The following is a 22,129-nucleotide window of genomic DNA, read 5'->3' as shown; positions in this document are numbered from 1 at the left end:
GAAAAGCAAGGAAAGAACCAGACTCTGAGGAGCAAAAAGTCCTTTCAATAGCTTGTAGCTCAGAAGATGTTTTCAGTAGCTTTTTTTTTTTTTCCTGTAACTGGTCTGAGGATTTTTCTGAAATATCATCCTTGTAAAGACATGCATTAGTAGTGTCTGTTTCATGCCAGGTAAAACCCTTCCCACAGCCATGCACACACTTGCTGTCTGTCAGCAAAAACTTCTGTGTAAGTAATTAGAAAAATGCTATTAAAAAACTGCCTTGTAATCCCAGATAGCCTCTGGGTTGCCTCAGTTCTATTTCCTCGCTCAGTGCAGTGAGCCAGAATTGCTCCACTGTGAAGTAGGACCCTCTGACAAGCTCTTAGCTACTCTTTTCTTTATCTGGTTCTATAAAGTGTTGTTTTGAGTGCACCAGCACTCAGCTGTAGTGCCCCAAAGAGGTTTCACTTGGTGACAAAGTCCTTGGTCTGACAGGTTTATAACTCAGGTGGAGCGTGTTGCAGATGGGCACTTGGGAGCTGCATCTCACCATGGGGACAAACGTGCACATCATGTACATCTGAAAATTTACTCCAGCCTGCCATGAGTCTGGATCATCCAACAACTTCATAAAAGAGATGAGTCAGGGCCCTAAAACACAGAGGGTATCCACAGAGCTCATTATTTTCATACCTAATTACACAGTGCTATTGAGAGAGAACTACACATTACGCTGAAAATCCTGTTTCATCACTAGCCCTAAAAGATAATTGCATTTAATTAAAACCTATAGATACCTTGGTGATAACTGATGTATAAACACTCAATGTAGACCTGCAAATGAAGTGCATTAGCAAGTGCATCCATTAAACACAATTTGAAAGCTGGTCCCGAGGTGAGATGGCAATGAGAAGTTGGGCTGTTTTGCCGTGGAATGTGTAGCTCTTGCACTCCATTCTGATTCTGTGCAATTCCTCTGCTATGAACCAGTGGGCAAACACCTGCTGATCATCCCTTACTGAATTTTGAACACCTTTTGTTTAATCTAGAGTAATATACACATAAGTGGGAAAAAGTGATGACAGGTGACACTTGCAGTGGCAGAAGCTGCCCTTTGTGAGGTTAGGTCAGAAAGGAAGAAGCAGATATACAAGTGTGGCTAGTAATGCCACAGAACAGGGAGGAAACACTTCTCGGGGTGAAAATATTTCTTGTAATAAACATTGTAATGCATTTTCCAACGAACTTCCAAATTATATTTCCAGTTGAATCAGCTGCTGGTTGCCTTGTCTCAGCACAGGACAATTGCAACAAGTCAGAACAGAAAATTTGTCCTCATCCTTCTCCAGTGTTTGTGCACAGCTGCCTGCAAAGCTCTTAGTGTGAAGGGAAATACCTGGTGAGGGGCCAGAGCAGAGTGCCTGTGGGGATCACACAGGCTGTGCCTGTGAGCTCATCAGGAATTGTCCTCTGCCAGGAGTTTCCTGTGTGGGACAGGGTAGCCGCTCCCCTCATATACTGCTCCTGCTCTGTGCTGACTTGGACCACATTTGATATGAAGCTGTCTATTACTTCCTGCTGGAATAGGACCACGAGTGCTTCCTTGCTGCCCCTTACCGAAGGTTTTTTACCTAGCTCGACTATGACTGCAGGCTCCAACAACAGGCTCTAGCTCTGTCAGACCCAGACTGACCTCACAGCAGATCTTTAGCAGCAGCAACTCTCCTCCTTGTTTCATTCTTCTGTGTGTCTCTCTGGATCGTTCCTTCTTCCTCAGAGCTCCTTTACCTCCTCAAGGTGGTCTTTCTTCCTCCAGGCTCTCCCTGACCAGCCAAATCACCCCTTTTATAACACGTATCTTTGTTAGTCACAGCAGTGACCCATTAAGGACAAGACTGCTCTTCTTTGGCAATTAGTACAACTGTGACTTATCAGGGGCAAGGTCACTTGTAATCCCTTCTTCTACACCTACAGTTTGGATATTAGAAAAAAAATTTTTTACAGAAAGAGTGATAAACTACTGGAATTGTCTGCCCGAGGAGGTGTTGCAGTCACCATCCCTGGGTGGGTTTAAAAAAGACTGGATGTGGCACTTGGTGCCATGGTATAGTTGAGGTGTTAGGACATGGGCTGGACTCAATATCTCAAAGGTCTCTTCCAACATAGTGATTCCGTGATCCTGTGATCTGTAGTTCTTTTCAGTTGATATGTTCACTGCAATGCTTTTCTGAAAAAACACAAAAGTAGTATTTTTGTGGGGAGGAAGGGGAAAGATTTAGCCAGGGGGCTAAGGCAGAATGATAAATTGCTTGCCCACTCAAATGATGGGTTTCAAGTTTCTTGTATTTATCTCCCTTTAGCACTGGGAGAGCAGCTGACCGATTTGGGATTTACAAGTGTGCGAGAGGTGCCTGCGCGTGGCCAGCTCAGCACCTTGCTGAGAGAGGAATGCAGCAAAGAGCAGGTTGGACACCTGCTTCGTCAACTCATCTTAGGAGGAAATAATTCACCCTCAACTGGCTGGCAAATAGAAAGAACATTCAGCAAAGAAAATTCAGAGAGGAAAGAACAGAAGCAAGTGTCCTGCTCAGAATATATTTAAAGTTGTCCTTTCACTTTAGGCTGCTTTACCTTCTGTGACATCTGTGTCTGCTTCTCACCCCCCCAGCTCACTGCTCCGATGGCTCTACCACCTCCGGATCCACAGTTTGTGCTCAGAGGTACCAGTGCTGCAGTCCACACTCTGCATTTTTCCTGTGGAGCCACAGAACCTGATATCCCCCTTCTTTTCTCTGGGTAAATACACCAGGATTTCTGGCTCTGCTGAATGTCAAATGGTTGTTTCTTTTTGAATTGGAGTGCATTATTTTGACAAAGTGTTTCTGGGGAAAACAGCAGCATTCATGGTTTTGCATGATGGGTGTGTTACTTGCGCATACAGCTTCAGTTTGGGAAACAAAACAAACAAACAAGCAAAATGAAAAGCATCAGACTCTGATCACCTCCATGCAGTGCTCACACTAAAAGCATCTCTTCCTACTGCCAGGTCTGAGAATGGGCTTATCCATGTCTGGAACCTGAAAACACACAGAGTGGACACAGCATTGGATGGCCATGGAAGAAAATCTGTCTGCTGCGTGGACACAATGGGTGGTAAAGACAGGCTTCTCAGGTTAGCAAAGCAGGCAAAAAACAGTGACATTTTTCTTGTCTCTTGTCTGTGATGGAAGGAAAAAAAATGGGGGCAGGGACACAAAAGATTCTCTTAATTCTGGAGTCTCTTAACGTTTCTCCAACACATATGGAAATGTACTGAAGTAAAAAAAGACAGAAATAGAATAAAAAGTGTGAGGGTTGGAGGGGGAAAGAGGCAATTAATTTATTTTGATGTGTGTTATGATATCATAACAACTTGGGACCTGTAGTGTCTTTACTAAGAACGGGTGAGGTCTTTGGGTCAAGGCAGTACACTTGGATTTGAAGTTGATGAACTTTTCACTGCTGTTTCCTGGAGAAGATTGAAAAAAAGAATTTATAAATAGAGGGGAGATGGAGAAAGGGAAGGAAGAAAGAGAAGAATCAGAGATGGAGAGTGGAAGACTGAAAATGAGCAAGAATGCTGAGTTTCACGCTTTTGCTTTGTTGCAAAATACCTTCTGTTCTTGTTTAGCAAGGGAAGGTCAGGAAGATTTGTGTACTTTGGATTAGACAGGTGATCTAGAGTAGATGCCAAAGTGTCTGTATGATTAGGAGGTGTTCTGACATGTTTATCAAGAGAAGACATCTCATAATATACAGTGGAAATCATTAGCATTTATATTTCTTATCTGCTTAAGTACAATTATCAACACTCTCCCCCATAAAATCATATTGAATGAGCATTGTTTCTATAATTATAGAGTTTTTCTGTGCCTCTGTTTTTACTGTATAGTTCTAACACTTCACTTAGCAGTGCAGTTTTAGGACAGCATTTATCTGTATTTTATATTTCTCTCTTGTAAAGCTAAATCACATCAATTTTTTGCAGTATCACACTGTTTGTATCCACAGTGCTGTAAATGTTGTGTCAGTTTGTCACTCAGCTGAACAGCACTGATGTTGAAGAAGTCCTAACAGCCTGTAGATTCACATCTCCTCTGTTTTGGTTTCATGCTTCTTCAGCTGATACTGCTAATTAAAGTAAGACACGGGTAAGGGATTTTTGATGACTCCTTGCCCAGATGATAAAATGAGGACATATATCCTGTGCTAAGGTAGTTTATGGATTGGAAGCTTCTGCACAGTGCTACTTTGTTCCAGAGCCAGTGGGATCACATAAATCTGCAACAATTCCTGCCGTGCCCTTTGCGTGGCCTCCTCGCTCTGCCTGCCTGGGAGCAGCACAAAGCCTCTGAGACAGGGCTGTGCCGAGCAGTCCCTGGGAGCTGCGCTCGTGCCTCGGCTGCAGCTGCTGCTGCTCTCTGGCCTTGGGTGTTTCACCACAGCGTTTCCTTGAGCAGTCGCTGCCAGTCTCTCTCCATTGTGTCTCCACACATGCACAGTCCTAGGAGCCCTCTGTGCCCTGCCTGTGGCTGTGGGAAGTTGACCACTGAATAACTGTCACTTTTTATTTATCTCTGATGAGGTCTTGCTGGTTGTCTTTCAGCTGTCAATACATGACATTTCCATTTCATTGCTAATGCAAATGAGTGTTACTTGTGTAAGTCTTGGGATGCTTTTTTTTCCTTTTAAATTAGATCTAATCAATTATAAAATGTAAGCATTTTTTTACTGTGTATATATTCAACTGCTCATGAGACTCTGTAAATATATTCTCACATATAAATAGCCCAACTCAGCCTGATCAAGTCTCTCTGCTCAAGCAAACAGAAACTGTGATTGCAGTGTATCTGGCTCCCAAACCATCCCCCCTTCTAGGGCCAGTGGAACCTCTTGGCCAGTTCCACAGTTGGCAGAAGGGTGGTGGTCTCGGGGACAGTGAACTCCCCCACATTTCATAAAACACCAAATGAACGCCCCCACAGAAGCTGTTCGAAGCTTGGTCCTTTACTTTCTGTTAAAGACCCAGTTCAAGTTACTGCCCTGCAGGCAGCCAGGCTTCCTCAAACTGCAGCTCATGGATAACTTGTTTTACTGTAACAGTCAGGGGCGCGACCAGAGGATCTGCTTGTGGGATTTAGCAGAGGGACGGACTTCAGTGACGGATTCTGTCTTCACGGAGCATGTGGGATTCTGCAGATGCTCTTTGTTAAAGGTGGCGCAGGGACGCTGGCTAATGGCCATGGCAGCCAGCAGCCTGGAGGAGGTAGGAAGTGTCTCTTTCTCTGTGCTCAAGAGGTTGCTTTTGGTACTGAAATGACATAGTTCAGAAGGGGAAACATCTGTGCCATTGAATTCTCTGCTCAAGAGCAGGCAGCACAATAAACCTTTGGGGGTTTTGATCACTAATTTTACTGCCACAAGGATGGCTGAATTATATAACTCATGCTTTAATAATAACGATACCACCCTAAGATTTGTCTGGCATTTAAGTACTTGCAGCTGCTGCTGATCTTTACATGCAGGAGTTTTGAAAACTCCTCTGGTGCTGCTGAATACTGGGAACAAGAGTCCTTCTGGGGAACTAATGGCCAGCAGGTCTGTCCTCAGATGGAGGAACTTCTATTCCATCTGAAGCTGAATCGGGTTTGGCGAGAGGAGGGGAGGTGCAGGTGATTTGTAATGCAATACATGGTCTTTCACCCCAGGCTAATTCCTTACCTGGAACTGGGGCTGGAAATAGTTGAATTATTATTGCCAGCCAGAGGTTTGCTCTATGTGAGATAATTGCAGGGTCCGTTTCAGTTCCTGCTGGGTAAGTCCACATCTAATGCCACTATCACAGCACTCACTGACTGACAGCTTTGTTGGCAATGTCCACTTCTGCTTTGTAGAAATTACAGTTTTGTTTTCTACAACGGACTGTTTGAGGACATCACGCAAAAATAATACCAAATACTTGACATCAAAATACCAAAATTATGAAAGAAGAAAAAAGTGACATAAATATGAAATGAAATATGGTAGCGAAGTACAAATTGCTGATGAGCATAAAAGTTCACATGCTTTTCTGGACTAAAGGTTGTGCATCTTGAAACTGAAATTTGTATATTTTATACATGAATTAATAAGTGCCTGTATTGCAAGAAAATGTGATCTTTTTATTATACAGAAGTTAAGCACATATTTAAGTACTTTGTTGACTCACAGCCAGAATGCTCACCCTTTTACACAACTAGATATGCCTGCGGACACAGACACTGCACCAGTAAATACAACCATTCTAAGTCCCATACCTTGTTCTGGTCAAACAAAGAACTCCCTCCATTTTAAAGCAGTGCTCAATAATACTTAAGTTAAACAAAATTGACAAGTGCATTCTCGTGTCAGCCAGAGAAGTCCCGCTAATGAAGAATTAAATAATCAACTGACCCAAATAGAAGACGTTTACCCCAGTGTCATTTACAACTCATCTCTGTTTTATTCTCATTTGTTTGCTTGGGGCCTGCAAGAGGAGAATGATTTGCAATCTCCTGAGGTAGAAGAGTTCCACTCTGTGTGTGAACCTTTGCATTAGAACTGTGTCATGTTTCAATAAATTCACATAAGCTCCCATAATATATAGTGCTTCCAAACAGGCAGCACTGTGTGAGACACAGTACATTTGCAGCTTATGATTAAAATTAAGACTTAATAAGTGTTTATGCTTGGCTGGTGTCCAAAAAAAGACTAATTTTGTCTTGAAGGAGGTTCAGTCCATAAATAATGAGATCTGAACAGGCATTTATTTGTTCATGATTGCATTTAAATCACCAATTATGAATTACATGCACTTTTCTTGCCAATTTGCCAGAAACAAGTTAAAAGCTTTATTAATGTGAAAAAGAGAAAGGGTGTGTTTCCTTGTGGCCAGTTTTAGCCACCCAGGAACACTATTAACCTCAGGCAAAGGCAAATCTTTCTCCTATTAAGCAAAACCAGTATAAACACGGAACTTCAAGTTTTAGGTTACAGTTGTCAAAATATGTGAAATAGTATTTATTTCTAAGGCTCAGTTGCCTTTAATGCAGACAGTCTCTGGAACTGTCAGTCCAGCTCAGGCAGCAGGTCATGCCTGCCTGCCTTCTGTACAAAGCTTTTCTCATTGTATTTCTTTGGCCTTTGCAAGCCCAACTGCAGCCCTTGTACCAGTTCATCTGTTTTTAGTCAAGGTAAAGCAAAGAAGGTTTGTTTTTTTCTTTTAACCTGCAGAAGTGAATTTATCACAGCACACTTACCCTTCTTTATTACATAAAAGTTGCAGTTTTGGTCTTGCCTAGGAGGCAATGCCCTTTGGAGAGACAGTGATGAAAGAGGCAAGATGAGGGCAGGTCATCTCCATATTTATAGCCTGTTTCCTGCCACAGCTAACTTGGTCATTATGTTGATAGCAAGAAAGTTGACAAGAGAAAAGCATCTTTTGTTAAGAGTGAAGCTCCAAAGAACCAGAATTCCCAGATGATCAAACTTTGGTCTGTTCCCAGGTTTGGTCTGCAGACTAGATGGCTCTTGGCTGTAGTCACTATTCCTCAAATCTGGAAAACAGTTTCCTGCTCTATTGCTCAGTGGCTTTCGAAAGTGTTCTGTATGTTATGTGCAGTACACTGCACTCACAGTCTTAGAGTGCAGCTGGCTTTTGGCAGGCTGGCTGACAGCCTCTAGAAATAGGAAGATGTTCTGGCAAGCTTTGAACTAAAGGTATGGGATTAGAAAGCCATCGCAGCTGCCGTGGTCTTGATTGATGGTTCCCAGAGGAGCCATATTTGTGTAATACCTCATCTCAGATGCTTAAGGAAATTCGCACAACTGGGGCAGTCCAACAGTGCTGTTGGGCTCTTGCATATTCTGGAAGAGCCTAGAGTGGCTGCTGATGCTGGATTTATCAAACGGTTCAAGTAGTTTAATTTTACCACATAATGCAGACCATTGTTTATTTAATTAGAAGAAAAGATCACCTTGCTGATTAAGTATGCATGTGAGAAACATCAACGTTCCTGGCAGCAGGTTTTTGATACTCAAGAGCTTCTGTTCCTCTAGAGTTCCAGGCTTGAGAACCAGCCCAGAGCTGAGGCACTGCCTGTCAATGTCAATCAAGAGTCTCAGAATCTTCCAGTACCAAACTAAAAAGGCAGACTCCCCTGATCTTGCCTGCCATCATCCTGAGGTGGAAATGAGCTACTTCCTTGGCAGAGGAACGACTTGCCCAATGTTAAAACAAAAACAAAAAAAATCAAAACCACACAAACCAGGTCCATGATTCATTACCATCAGAGCAAGCAACAATGGAAGCTGCTCTGTAGAGAGAGCAGGTGTTTAACACAGCATTTTCTGACCCTGCTTTAGACAGGGGATACGATTTGTTAGTGCAGTCAGCAGTAAATAAAAAATCCTCTTTGCATGTATACACTGCCTGTATTTCCATGCAAGCTCTGTTCACAGGTGAATACAGCCAGAAAATTAGCAACAGAGCTGGAAAAAGGGGAAAGAAAGCAGGGGGGTATGTTCAGATTCAGCAGTCTGCAGTATTATCTGTTGTGTGTACAATGTCATCCACTGTTTGAAAAGAAGGTTGTAATTAAATAGGAGAGTGGAAGAAGAGGATGTGTTCACTCTAGCAGTTTTGTCTCGTCCTTCCTAAAACAATGCACTTCTTTAGCTAGCTGTAGATTCATTCTCCTTACAGCTCCAACTTAGCATGCATTCCTCCGTTTCCTCCAGACAGTTTTTACTGGAAGAGCTTATACTAACCTTAATCACCTTAAAAGACTTGTGTTTTTAACAACAGAATTTGGACCTGGAGCCTGACCAACTCCTCTTGTTTTCCTGATGTCAGGTTCAGATTTTGGAGCTGCCATCCAAGACGTCAGTCTGTACCTTGAAACCAGAGGTGGGTGCCAAGCTGGGCATGCCCATGTGTCTGAAGTTATGGCAGGTAAGGCAAGAGCGCCTGCTAATTGTGAAATGTTTTCCCTGTGATTCATTTTATATGAAGCACATGAATCTTTCTTCACTTGGATTTTGATTTATAATCAAACCAATCAAGTAATTATACTATTAAAGGGGGGAAAGATTTGTGAACATCCTTAATGTAACTTTCAGAGCTTTCCAAGCTTTAATGGAAGATTTGCAAATGCTCAAGGAAAGCTTTGTGTCCTTAGGATAGATACAGTTTTTGCATCAATCAAGAGGCAAATGAGTGACTTACCAAAGCCAGTTGTTTGATATGGTTTCTCACTGCATTAAGACTGATGAGAAATGTTTGGGTTGCTTGAAAACAGTGGTTTTAATGGCAGATTCCATTCACTTCAGTGCCCTCAGGATGAGGAAACACTCTGTGAACATTTCTATTCCAGATACACAATAGGAACAAAATATTTATGGTGGTACTGACTACAGACAAAAAGGTAAATAAGAGTAGCTAGTGAAAAAACCACACGTTTGCAAAATATTTAGCAAATAATGTTTATGGGCTGCCAACAGTGAACACAAGTAATACAAAAAGGTGGGCAGTAGAGGGAGGAAGGAGTTCAGGTGATTGGCTTGAAATCTCCCGAGAACTGGTAGCAAAGCTGATTCCCATGTAACCCCCTAACAACACACTGCTACAGGTCTGCAGGACCAACTGAGCACATGCCAGGGGTGTAATTCCTGCAGGCTCATTGGAACATTTGTGTTGGTTTCGGTTGAAAATATCAATCAAAGTCAGGCCTCAGTGTCTTCACCCAAGATCCTGAACCAACTGAAATCTACAGAAATTCAGTTGCTGACTTCTGACAAAAGCCAAGAGACGCCACAGTTGAAGTTCCATGCTGTAATTAAAAACTAGGAAAAAAAATAAGAGGAAATTAAATAGGCTGATTAGGCTTTTGTTAAACAAAGTTTCTCCTAAAAATGCAATCAGTGTTCAGTGCTTGACGTAATGAATGGGTCTTTCTGTCTCCTCGACATTTTTAATAAGATGGTGATAAGTGTGGAAATGCTCAGTGTTGAAAATTTTTCTTGCCTGTATAAGAAGTGCTCTGTCTTGCCATATTTTCTACATGCATTAATATTGATATTCCTCTAGGAAGCAGAGCAGGTGCAGAGTCTTAATTTTATATAGTTTTTGATTTTGTTGCCAGTGGGGATAAAGCAGAGGACTGGGAACTAGGAGAGCTAAATTATTCCATTCAAATTCTGACTTTGAGAACTCACCATAACTTCCTAGACTGCACCAGGCAAGTGTAGATAATCTCTTTAAGAGTCTCACAGCTGTATTTGCTCTTTTATAAATATGTGCAACTTGGTTTAAAGGCACGAGGAAGAGGATACCCTTAGGGAAATAACTGCATGTGGTGTACCAAAGTGATGCTCTGCGTTCTGTTCTGTGGTTGCACTGGAAGTGGCTCTCTGAGTAACCCTGTAACCATAAACCAGGAGAACACGAGCTCACCCAACTGCACCCCTTCCTGAACAGAGGCCCTCCAGGATTTCTTTGTTCACGGCTGTGTTGGGCAATACAGACATACCCAGGAGATGAGCACTCCCAGCCCAGCACTCAGGGGTTGCCCAAGAGACTATTTGATGTTGCTTATGGCACAGTAAATTAACAAGTTGAAACAGAAGCTGACAGGGAGAGCCCCATAAAGGTCTGGAGGAAGAGTGCTTGGGGTGGTTGGCCAATGGGAGTTTGGGGGCTGCAGCCAGGTACCATCATATTTTTCTGCAATTCAGGTAAACGACAAACCTCAAACCTCCCCAGCAGCAGCGTGAATGAGAAACTTCACTACAGAGCAGAAGGCAATTGAGATTAGGCTTGTAGATTAAGCCTCACTGACTTCAGCTAAGCAGTCAAAAAGCTTGCAGCTGTTTATTTTGTTCTTCTGAGCGCTTTTCCCCCTTATTTTTCTAGGTTTGTCCTTAAAGATATTAGTTCATCCGCTTTCTTTTGAAGATTCATGTTCTTAAATACATTGTTCCTTCAGTTTCACACCTTCCTGCTATTACTGATTGGGTGGAGTAGGATTTGTAGGAGTAAGGATAGTCTTCCCTTAAATTTTTGCACTCCTTGGGGAAGGCATCATATTGCATAATGGTGCAAACAAAATAATTCAACAAGAATAATACATGTCGAAACTGGAAATGCCGAGTTATTACTTTATATAAACTATTGCAATTATTCCTGTTGAGTTGACAGCAGATCACCTTTTCTTCCTTCCTTGACAGTTATCCAAATGCAACAACAAAATGCTCTGCTTAGGAAGAGCAATGATTTATAATTTAATTTTTCTACTGAAACAGAACATGAATGGTGAGACTTCTCCCCAGCAGTGTCTGTTACTGGGAATTGAAATAAATAGGCCATTGTGAAGCACTGCTTGGTGAGTCCAGGCTCAGACCAAGAGCTCCACTGATCTTTCAGTAACTTTTATTGTTTTAGCTCATGTACCCATTGAAATATTACACTTCATATGGTTAGGAAGGTCAGGAAGAAGTAGTGTGGGCAACCTACATTTCACAGGAAACAGGACTTGGGTTTTAAAACACACCAATCTTAGATCTCACTTGCAAATTACTGGTTTTCAAATCTGAAGTGCAATCCCCACAGCACAAAAAAGAAAGAGTTTACTTGGCATTCCCGAAATGCTGAGCGCTCACCTGTGTCTGCCATCTGCATAAAGGTGAGGAGCTCCTGTGGAAGCCACCATCCCACTTGGAGTAGGGAGAGGAGCTGACGTGTTTCATTCCTGATGACAGCTACAACTTCTGTGAAAGCCCAGCTCTGAGGGAGTCTTGTGCTCCCAGAAGAGCAGCACAAATAATTGTGGGGGTTTTTTATGCTTAAACTGGGGACTTTCTTTAAACTTAAAAGTAACTATTAAATATTTTGTTTTGCTTTGAAGATATTACCATTTATTCAATACAGCTAAAATCTGGAATGCTCATTCAGGTTTTTCTAAAGCATTTTTGATATCTGGTATCCAAAACCAGATATTCTTCATCCAATTAATGAGTTAACATTAATTCACATGTATCTGATGCAATGTATGAATCAAGGTATTCACTGCTCTGATGTTATATTATTTTAGCAAATCAAAATTTTGACAGAAAAATTGTTCATAATTCTGGGCACTGTGAGAAACCTGCTTTGTAGGCCTTTCTAGCCAGAGCATGCTCCCTGCCTTTTCAAAGGAAAAAGGATCTTAAAGGAAGGAAGGAGGTTCCTCCAAGATCCCAGGTGTGGACAGACTGTTCAGAAGGATGATATAGGGGATTTCCTAAATTTACAAAGATTTTCCCTTGGTTTCCTCCTTTTAAGGAGCAATGTTGTTCCTGCTCATTGAGCTCTATTCTTCAAACACTTTTCTAGGCTGAGTAAGGCCGAGGAAGCACATGAGACTGGTACTCAGAAGTTGTGTTACTCAGACCACCCATCTCTTGTTAGTTTAACTTCCCCCAGAACACAGAATAACCAGTGGGAGAACAGTCTGGACCATTAGTAGATGCAGTGAGCCTTTGGCCACTACAGGTTTGTATCATGACACTGACAGCTAGCAAGTTTGGCCTCATTCAATAATGTGATACTGGTAAAAATTAATTCTTTATGCCCTTTATCTTAATTGGATACTGAGCAAACAAATCCTGTAGGAGCAGACAGTGTTTGGAAATACCTGAATACCCTGTTGGATACATTTCTTAGATGTGCCTACATGAGCTGGTAATAATCCCAATGTCTATTCTGATATTTCTTCTCCTATTAAAGAAATAACTGGCATTAACAGATGCCGTTGTTTTAGTTGCTTTTCATTAGGGATTTGCATCTTCACTCTCGTGACCAGGTACTGCTTACAGGATCATTAGTCTTTTGGCTGGAGCAATGATGAATATTTTCCTTAAGTGTGACATGTAATCCAGTAATGTTCCCTTCTTTGAGTTATTTCAGAGGCTTAAATAAATTAGGTGTCTGCCCAGGGTGCCCTGCCCTTTGGCCTGTGACATCATTAATCAAAATAGCTTTCAATTGGTTACAGTGGGACTTGGGCGCCCATTAACCCCTTGGTGCCTGACCCAGTGGTTCTTGCTGGGAGGTTCAGTGTTTACCTTCAGGCACCGTGGGGTACTTGGGCAGGCAGTCCCTCTGTGCAGGGTGGAACTGCAATCCCTGAGCACGGCACTTCTCAGTGCCCACACAGGCTTGCATTGCTTGAGAGTAACTCAGCTGCTGTGTGGAATTTCTTCTATGAAGCGCAAACAAAGTTCAGACCATGAAGTAAAGCTCCTGAAAATTTCAGTCAGGCTCTTTTCAGTTGTTATAGAGGGCAATAGTTTGGATTTTCAGAGAGAAATTTTCTCCCTCTATATGTGTGTGTGTGTATATTTATATTTATGTATGTTAAATATGTATAATATATATAACATTTAGAATTTGATATGTAGATATAAAACCTGTAAGTGCATATTACCTAGTAATGCTTTCTGTAAGTGGATGGAATATCAAAATTTGACATTCAGATATCTAAACTTTTCACTTCTACACCAGGCAGCATTTTAATTTATTCTCTTGGTGCTTGGACTAAAACCTACACAGAGATGGTAATTTTCTTAACAGACTATTTACTTCATAAACAATTTTTTTATTTTTCCTTAATTAGCCCAGCTGTGGTTCACAACCTGTGCTTCTGGCTGGCTATGAAGATGGATCAGTTGTTCTCTGGAATGTGTCAACAGGAAAAGCGTTGAGCCGACTCATTTGCCACCAGGAGCCAGTGATGAGCCTTGACTTTGACTCGGAGAAGGCCAAGGGGATCTCAGGCTCATCTGAAAAGGTGCTTAGCATCTGGAGGCTCAATGAGCAACAGAACCTCCAGGTCAGGATCACTGGCCCTCTAGTGTCATTTATCCCACTTTGCACTAACAGTTTGATAGACTAAAAAAATATTTAGTCATGAAGAGGAGTTGTTGCAGATCTCTAGCTAATTAATCACAGACTGGTTAGAATGTCTGTGCTATGTGACTAGACTCAGCAAAAGATGGTGAGGATTTTTAAAAAAAGGAAAAAACCCTCTCTCACATGTTTCTGGTTTTACCAAAGTTGCAACCGTCACACAGGCCTAGCATTACTCAAGCCATTGCCTCTGTATCTTCATTTATCACATTGGTGGTATCCAGCTCTCGGAATGTCCTAAACATTATAAATGAGTTATAAAAATGAGAAACAAAGGATTGCTTTTCCAAAGGTTCTGCTTGAATGGCTATAACGAGCTTTCCACTGTGGGAAAGACAGAAGTATTCCATTAAATACTTCACAAACAGAAAGAGTAGGAGTAGCCCAGCTAGCACCAAGAGGACATGAGGTTTAGGCACCCAGCTTCATTTGGCACCTACAGGGCCCAGCCAGAGACACAAAATCAGGCAATTGGCTGCCCCAGTTCATGTCTGAGCTGTGGTACTCTGCGTGGCTGGGTTAGAAGGAGGTTGTGTAATCCCCAGTTCAGGCTGTGCTAGGGAATGGCCATAAATACTGCTTTCATCTAGACAACTTTAGCAAGCGTTCCAACAGTGCCAAGGTGCTAAGTACGACCTGGAAATGTAGGTGTGGAAATAAAGTACAAAAAGGCTCATGAACATTAAAACGGCCCATGCACAGTCTCTCCACTGCTGGGTGCTTCAACCTTTTTAAAGTGGTAGTTGTCCCATGACCAATGGAGAGGGCCTGAAACATCCCCTATGTGCCCATGTCATCCTTGAGAAGAATCTGCTGGATACACCAGTTCAAGGGAGAACAATAATTGCTGTTCCCCCTTGCAGCTTTTATAGTTTTTTAAAGTATTACAGCAAGTTGATGGTGTTCTCTGAATGGTGCTACCGGAAGAAAAGCACATGCTGGGACATCCTGTGGTAACTCATCACCAGAGGGACACTGTAAAGGTGTGGAATCTGTGAGGCATCACCACAGCACCTGCATTTCTGGGGTGACAGGGAAATACATCCAATCCCGGTGCAGTTTGGAGGACATGGCACTCACTGAGGAGGCGGCTGAACCTCGATACACAATACAATGCAACATGAAAGAGGCACCCTACACTCTGAACGAGTAGTGAATTGTCTTGGTTTGGGTTTGCTGGCTTTTTGGGTCCTGTTTGCCCTGCCCTGGCCCAGCCTCCCCCTGCTTGTTGCCATCTGCACCAGGTGTCTTTAACTCAGACAAGAGGAAGGAAGGTGAGCAATCCCAGTAAGAAACTTGGTATTGAGACTCATTCTTTAAGGTACAGGTGGCAGAAATCTGACATCGTAACAGGCTTCTTAAATTTTCAGATACTCTGGTGTTGGAGAGAAAGCTGTTCTTTCATATTAATTATAGCAAAACTTTTTTCCTAAAATAAAAGAAAATACTGTTCTTTACAGCACATTTCACTTAGGAGTTAATGGTATGCAGGGCTACAGGTACAACTTGCAGGAGAAATAGTTGTTCACCTGAAATATTGCAAGTATTGTTTTTCACAAGGTATTCCCATTCCCAGGGGATGTCAGATTAGCTACACCTTCAGCACCTCACACTGAGAGACAGAAGGTTGCCTCAGAAGAAATTTAAATGCCAAGTATTATAAGCTACAAGCAATGTTCCTGTGTTTCATGGGAGCATGAATGCCCTAAAAAAAATGCATCTTTCATATGAGCACTAGAGATTGTCAAATACATAGATTAAGTTTTTTTCCACTATTGCATTAATAATATAAACCAGATGGGGATTTTTTTTCCCTGACATTCCAGGTACCTGAGGTAATGGTAGACGTTGGAAAGCCACTCAGTGGCACATTATTTTTATTCTAAAAGGTTTTAATAAGTAACCGTGGTGCACAGATATCTGCCGTTGGAGAGGGAATGATGCAATGATGGTACTGCAGCTCTGTTTTAAGTGGCAGTGTTCCAGTGTGTCAATGAATAGATGATGAAGGTAACTGCAGAGTTTATTGCTATGAGGAAAGTTTGTATTGTCTCCTGCAGGAAAGTTGCTGAATTCATCACTGTCAGCAAATGATAGGATTGGTTATGAGCCTTCTGATTTGGATGAGATAGTGTAATTATGTGATGATGTTTGTGGTAGAATGTAGGAGGTAAACAGCTTCTGCAGGTGAATAAACAAAGCAGAACTAAGAAATCTGATAACCACAGAATCTTCTTTTTATATGACAAGAGAAAAAACCCTGTAAGCTGTACTGTAAGTTTTGTTGGTTTGGTTGCTGAGGCTTTTCCCCCAAATGCTGGAGCTTAGTCTGCTGCTATTTTGGTTATTTTCCTAATAAGCAGAGGGCTTAAAGACATGCTTTGGCTGTAGATGCAAGTGTGCTTGATTGTGACTGGCTGAAAGCAGCTCACCTGTTTTTACCTCTTTGTTTTCTTAATTACAAGCTGGTTTTCTGGTTAGGAAATTGTGTTGGTATTGGACTGCTGTAGTTAGTGACTTTCTGTAGTAAGTCCTGGGATGGCACAAATCCTGGCAGTAGGATTACACCTGGCTGCACATACCTTGAGCAAGTTGTCTCTTTTGTGTTGCTTCTCTCTCTCACTCTGTGATTTGCAGATCATGCACAAATGCCCACTGTTCCCTCATGTTCCATAGCCAACAGGCATCACCATTACAGGCTTCCTTTTCAAGTTGTAGCTTGCTGAGGACATGCCATTTCTCCAGTCGCCCTGATTGTGCTGTATGGATCTTGCCCACATAATTGACATTAATGATGGGAGCACCACGCCTGGGATTGGTTATAGCCATTAGCTAATAATCTCAGGTACAGAGTAGGACCCATCCTACATTTGCCAGGCTGGTGATGTAAGGAATAAATCTTTCCCTTGACAGGACATTTACACCCACAAAAATGCCACTGAGGCCATGCTGCATTAGGCCTACCCTGGGGAGTTTGGAGCACATGTACTAACAAAATCACAGGTTGTACAGTAGCAGCCCCACCAAGAGGCCCCCATATAGCCTGCTATTTCTCATTAGGCTTGAGCAGAACTTGCTGTCCTCTGTTCTGAGTTAGTTGTAGACACATTCTTCGGGTTGTCTTTGAAAAAGAAATGTATAGAGCATGTAAGAAGCATGTCAAGTCTCATTCAACCTTTTGTCTTACCGAACTGCACAGCTCTTGCTGTTTGAGTAGGTAGCTGGGTAGTTCTTACATAGTTGAAAACTAATTGCTTATGGCTTTGTGCCTGTAAGGTTCCAAGATGTGTTCAGCTGCATCTGAAACCAACCTTGACCAACATTTCTGGAGTTTTCTACATCCAGTATAAAGGTTAAAATTATCCGCAATAACACATCTTTATAACCCTGTACTGGCTATGCATCATGGAATGTCCTTCAAGGAGGAAAGCTCCTCAGGTGTGATGTACCTGTCAATCCCTTCCTGCCTCAGACAAACAGTAAACACCACACAGTGGATTAAAAATTAAAACAGGCACTGGGTGATATTAAGCTTTGGTGCAGGATAGCTACAGACTCAGGCTTAAGGAGACAGTAGCATTAATGTGTTGTTTCCAATGGTACTTATAAAAAACAGCAGTCCAGGGCCAGCTTTATAAGCCAAAGGTGTTTTCCCCATTTTAACAGCAGCTGAGCTGTTCCAATACACACACACACACTCTTTATGCATATTTCACATGTCTTTCAGAGGCAGATTGCTCACTCAGACAAGTTACCTGAGGTGAGAACAGCAAAGGTGTGTTACTTTGAGCTTTGTGCCTCCAGAAACTCATGTCAGTGAGGCGAAAACTTGTCTTTCCAGGGGCTAAGTCCTGTGCAGCCCCAGTGCCTTCTGAAGGAAGCCAAATGCCTCTGAATTGAATTGTGCCCCTCTATGCCCCAGTAGTCTCCAAACAGTAACAAAAGGCTTCCAAGACTGAAATCAATAACTTGGCCATAATCCCCTCCTTGGATTTGGCGTAAATAGAAGTCTCTTGGGAAGGAGTACTAGAAATACAGATTTCCTGACACTGTAACCCAATTCCTGGAAGCATTCCTTTCTCAAGACTGAAGTAAATGCTACAACAGCTTATTGGGGGTTTTGTGAGGGGCCACAGTAGTAGAAATGAGTAGCAGGTAGCTTAAGCATCAGCTCAGAAGGGTCTCAGCCTGGGAATATTGCAGAAGCAGGGCAAATATATGGCCTTAGCTCTGAACGTGGTAGCTCATACAAGAATAGCTGGAAGAAAAGGGCAAACCTGTACTCAAAACCTCAATTCAGAGCTTCACTTGTGACAGAATATATATAGATTTAAATGTAAAATAAAAGCATACAAGAGTTTGGTTTATTTTGTGAAAATTGCTCTGGAAATGGGAGGCTCAAGTTAAGGTGTTTTCTGTCTCTGTCATTGTTCTCACCAAGCACCATCCACCACATGGTGAAAAGCTCCACGCTCCCTGTGTGACACTGGTGTTGGGTGGGCACACCACCTGCTAAAGTACCGAAAGATTGCTTTTTTTTCTGTTTTGAACAACTTGAGCTCATTTGTAACTTTTTCACAAAGGTTTACAAAACACACGAACTTGTCAACGCTGGCATATCTGATATCACCATCCGTCCAGACAAGAAGATTTTGGCAACAGCAGGGTGGGATCATCGCATCAGGATCTTCGGGTGGAAAAAGCTGAAGCCCTTAGCAGTGCTGGACTATCACACAGCAACCGTCCACTGCGTGTCCTTCTCAGATCACAGCAACCCCCGGGAGAGACTGCTGGCAGCTGGCTCCAGAGATCAGCGCATCAGTGTCTGGTCCATATATGCTCAGACATGACACGTCCTGCACTGCCATGGACTAGGAAAACAGGACTGGTGAAGCAATTCCTAGCACTGTAACTCAAACGTGAATGTGGCAAGGTGGTAGAATCTGTCTCCAGGCTGAAGTGAGAGTCCTAGGTTAATTCCTATGCTGGTTGTTTAAGCTATAAATTTTTTCTTCCATAGAGGAAAGTGAATTTTTAAAATCCATAACGAGCAGAACAAGGCCAGTCACAAACAAAGAGCAAAGTTGCTTTGGGTTCTGCTACAGGTTTTGCAACACCTTTCCTTTGGCAAGTTGCTGACATAACTTGTGCCAATATCTTTTGTAAAAATGGACTGGAATCCCTCAGACTGCAGTGGGGGCAGAATATGTCTGTTTGTAAGTCATTTATGTATCCAGGAATCTGAATCAGTGTAAAACATCACTCTTTCTTGAAAATTTATACCCATTAAACCACCTCCAGTGGTTTCTCAGTGTCAGTTACTTTTTCTTCCCCATAACTGAAAGGCTATCAGAACACCCTTGATTTGTTCACACTTCTGTCAGTTTCTAACTTAAACCAACAGCCAGGAATGTGACTAGGGATGGCCTTCGGCATTTATGAATTTCATTATGTCTCCTGTCACCTCAAGCCTTACAATTAATCACAAGAAAGAAAGGAAAACCATCTTCCCCAACATTGCACTGCAAAGCTATGTAAAGCCTTTTACAGAGCCAGTGCTAAATCCTTTCCATAGACTGATGAGCTGAAGGATTTAAACTCGACAATCCAATTAGCGCCCTTCTCCTTGGAGAGTCAGGGGTAAGTTTCAGCGTGGAAAGTCGGGAATTCAGCTGCACAGCTCCCATTAACATTTAGGGGAATCGCATGGGTAAATCCTTATCCACACAGTGCAAATGGTTCCATTAACTTGTCATCTCTACAGTCATGGAAACTGAAATTCATTCATGAACGTTTTTTTTGTTTGCCTCACAAAGCAGCATTTGCATTCTTCTAAAGCATATTAGACACACACCAGTGTGCTGTGAGCCAGGGTACTGCTGGATTCCGTCACAAAGCTGCAGCGACAACTGTTGATACTTTATTGGAAATAATTGTTTCTGCTCTGTAGAGAGGTGGAAATCAAAGGAAAAGTGACCAAAAGTGAACAGCAACATCAAAGACTCTGAAAATTATTTCAGGAAAAACACACATGGAAATTAAGATTTGGGTCTGTTATCAAGCTGTGCCTTGCAGACAGAGAATACTGCTGGACTGAAAGCCTTAAGCACCCAGCCTGATGTTCTTTACATTAAAACACAGAACCAGGATACTGTTGCCAGGCTTTTCTAAATAAAACGTGGCCTTACACATTTTAGAGTGTGGTGACACTTTAAATAATGCATTTCTTTGATTATTTCTTTACTATTCAGTAGCTGCATGGAGGATCACATTGCAGTTGAAAGTTAAAGCCTAATTTTGAGTGATCCTGAGTCAAGGGGAGGTGATGGTGTTCATTACATCTACCAGACAGAGTTGCACATCTCCACCCATCATCCACCTCCCACACAGAAGAGGAGCTGCCTCCACTGTACAAGCAGCTCCAGCCTCAGCCTTGTGGAACAAGATACAGTCACCCTCCACAAACCTGCTGATGGAAGAAACCTTTTCTTTTGCTGTTTTTCCCCTTTCTCAAAGTAGGTCAGAATTGACACGAAAAACCAATGAAATAAATAAATGGAGAATGTGTTGTTGTGTGTGGTCCAGAGGCCTGTCCTAGGGAGTTTGCACAGAGATTTCCATTTGCCTGAGCTGTCCGGTACGACAGCACGCGTGTGGCCCAGAGGGTGCCAGCATTCCTCCCCCATGGCAGCAAAGAGCAGCCGGCACTGTTGGCAGTTTCCACAGAAGTGAAGGTTTAATGCTCATCCAGCAGGAAAGGAAATCCAGGGCTCACCCATTTTGGGCAAATGGTTGGTGTTAGAAGCAATTTTTGATGCAAATACTGTGGCATTGGCACAGTGGCACCCCCCTGGAAAGAAGGATTAATACCCCGTGCCTTATTGAGAGCATTATTAGATCAGAGGCTGAAAGTTAGGAATTACCGAGTATATTTTCTCTGAAAATTGCCATTTACTGTCAACGTCTGTATCTAAAGTAATTAGGGAGACTCATAAGGGATGTTTAGATTTACAAATGGGTCTCTTGGAAGATACTCTAAAGATTGCTGGGTGCTTTCATCTAAATTACTACCTTTTGCTGAGAGTTAAATATTTATGTTTGTCTGACTAGGTAGATTTAAAAATAAACTTAGTCATGCAAGTACAAATTGAAAATGAGGACATGAACTGCATCTCAGACACACAGGTGAGAGTTTCATCAGCTTCAGGAGGAAGGACACAGGTTGCAGGGCTGCTTGCAGGAACAGATCCATCCTTCCCACTACCAAGGCACTATCCATGTCATGCTTTTTCACAATACGATTAGTTCAATAACACTTTACATCACTACTGATTTTATCTAAACACCAAAAAACCAGATTTTTCTTTCACATTATAGTTTCCTTGAAATTAGCAACTGGACTGGAGTAGTTTGATTTAGAGTTGAGCCTAAATACCATAGTTTGATTGTGAATTACAGTCTTCTAACAGTTTATTTGCCTAAGGAACTAACCTGGACTTCCCCAAAAGAATAGTTTCCAACAGGAAAGACAGTCTGTATCAGTATAGGCTGTAAAACACAATTGTCTGATTATAACTATAACTGTAAAATACAGATGTCTGATTGCATCTAAGAAATTAACTTTTTAATTTAAAAAAAAATTACAGTTGTGCCATGAGCATGGTTGTCACTCAAAATTTCCTCTGACTTGCTAGCAGAGGGCTGTGAGTGAGGAGCCACCTTAAGGTGCTGGAGTTAGCTCTGAAATCTCACCTGCCAGAAAGGAACAGGGCTAGCCTGTACCTGGCCTAGAGGATTCAGCAGTGAAGGTGATGACAGCTAAATTATTACAAAAGGCTTCCTCCCAAGAATCACCATCTTTGGCACCATGAGAGGGAAGAACGCAACCAGCATTTGTAAAGTAATAGAAATAAATCCCAAACACCAGCATTTGTGCAGCAATTACATGGAATATTTATCACCACTGGAATGAATGGGCTCTCTGACCCTCCAAGATTATTTGCAAATGAGTCCATTAGTGACAACTCCTTTCTCTTATCAGTACATGAGCCATAAAGCACTGCAGTCCTTAGTGTAGATGAGCAAGGAAAGAGGAGATTGTGTTTGTAGTAATGAGTGAAAAAGGAAGTAAGCTGGGGGCATGTA

General features: G+C 42.2%; 1 protein-coding gene across 3 annotated transcripts in view; it reads left to right on the top strand.

Moving 5' to 3' along the window:
- Positions 1–21,618, top strand: part of GNB1L (G protein subunit beta 1 like) — a 45,216-nt gene extending 23,598 nt beyond the window's left edge. For 2 of the 3 annotated variants that reach the window (XM_038151920.1, XM_038151921.1), the window contains exons 2-7: positions 2,651–2,778; positions 3,029–3,154; positions 5,125–5,287; positions 8,894–8,992; positions 13,692–13,907; positions 18,568–21,618. In XM_038151920.1, coding sequence (XP_038007848.1) covers positions 2,663–2,778; positions 3,029–3,154; positions 5,125–5,287; positions 8,894–8,992; positions 13,692–13,907; positions 18,568–18,834 — 987 coding nt within the window. In that variant the 5' untranslated portion in view covers positions 2,651–2,662 and the 3' untranslated portion in view covers positions 18,835–21,618. The remainder of the gene's footprint in view (positions 1–2,650; positions 2,779–3,028; positions 3,155–5,124; positions 5,288–8,893; positions 8,993–13,691; positions 13,908–18,567) is intronic. The other variant, XM_038151919.1, reaches the window with a different exon arrangement.
- Positions 21,619–22,129: the final 511 nt, after the last annotated feature.

The sequence above is a fragment of the Motacilla alba genome, chromosome 15 (assembly GCF_015832195.1).
Source record: "Motacilla alba alba isolate MOTALB_02 chromosome 15, Motacilla_alba_V1.0_pri, whole genome shotgun sequence".
Taxonomy (NCBI): domain Eukaryota; kingdom Metazoa; phylum Chordata; class Aves; order Passeriformes; family Motacillidae; genus Motacilla; species Motacilla alba.
This window is presented reverse-complemented; position numbering and strand designations above follow the sequence as displayed.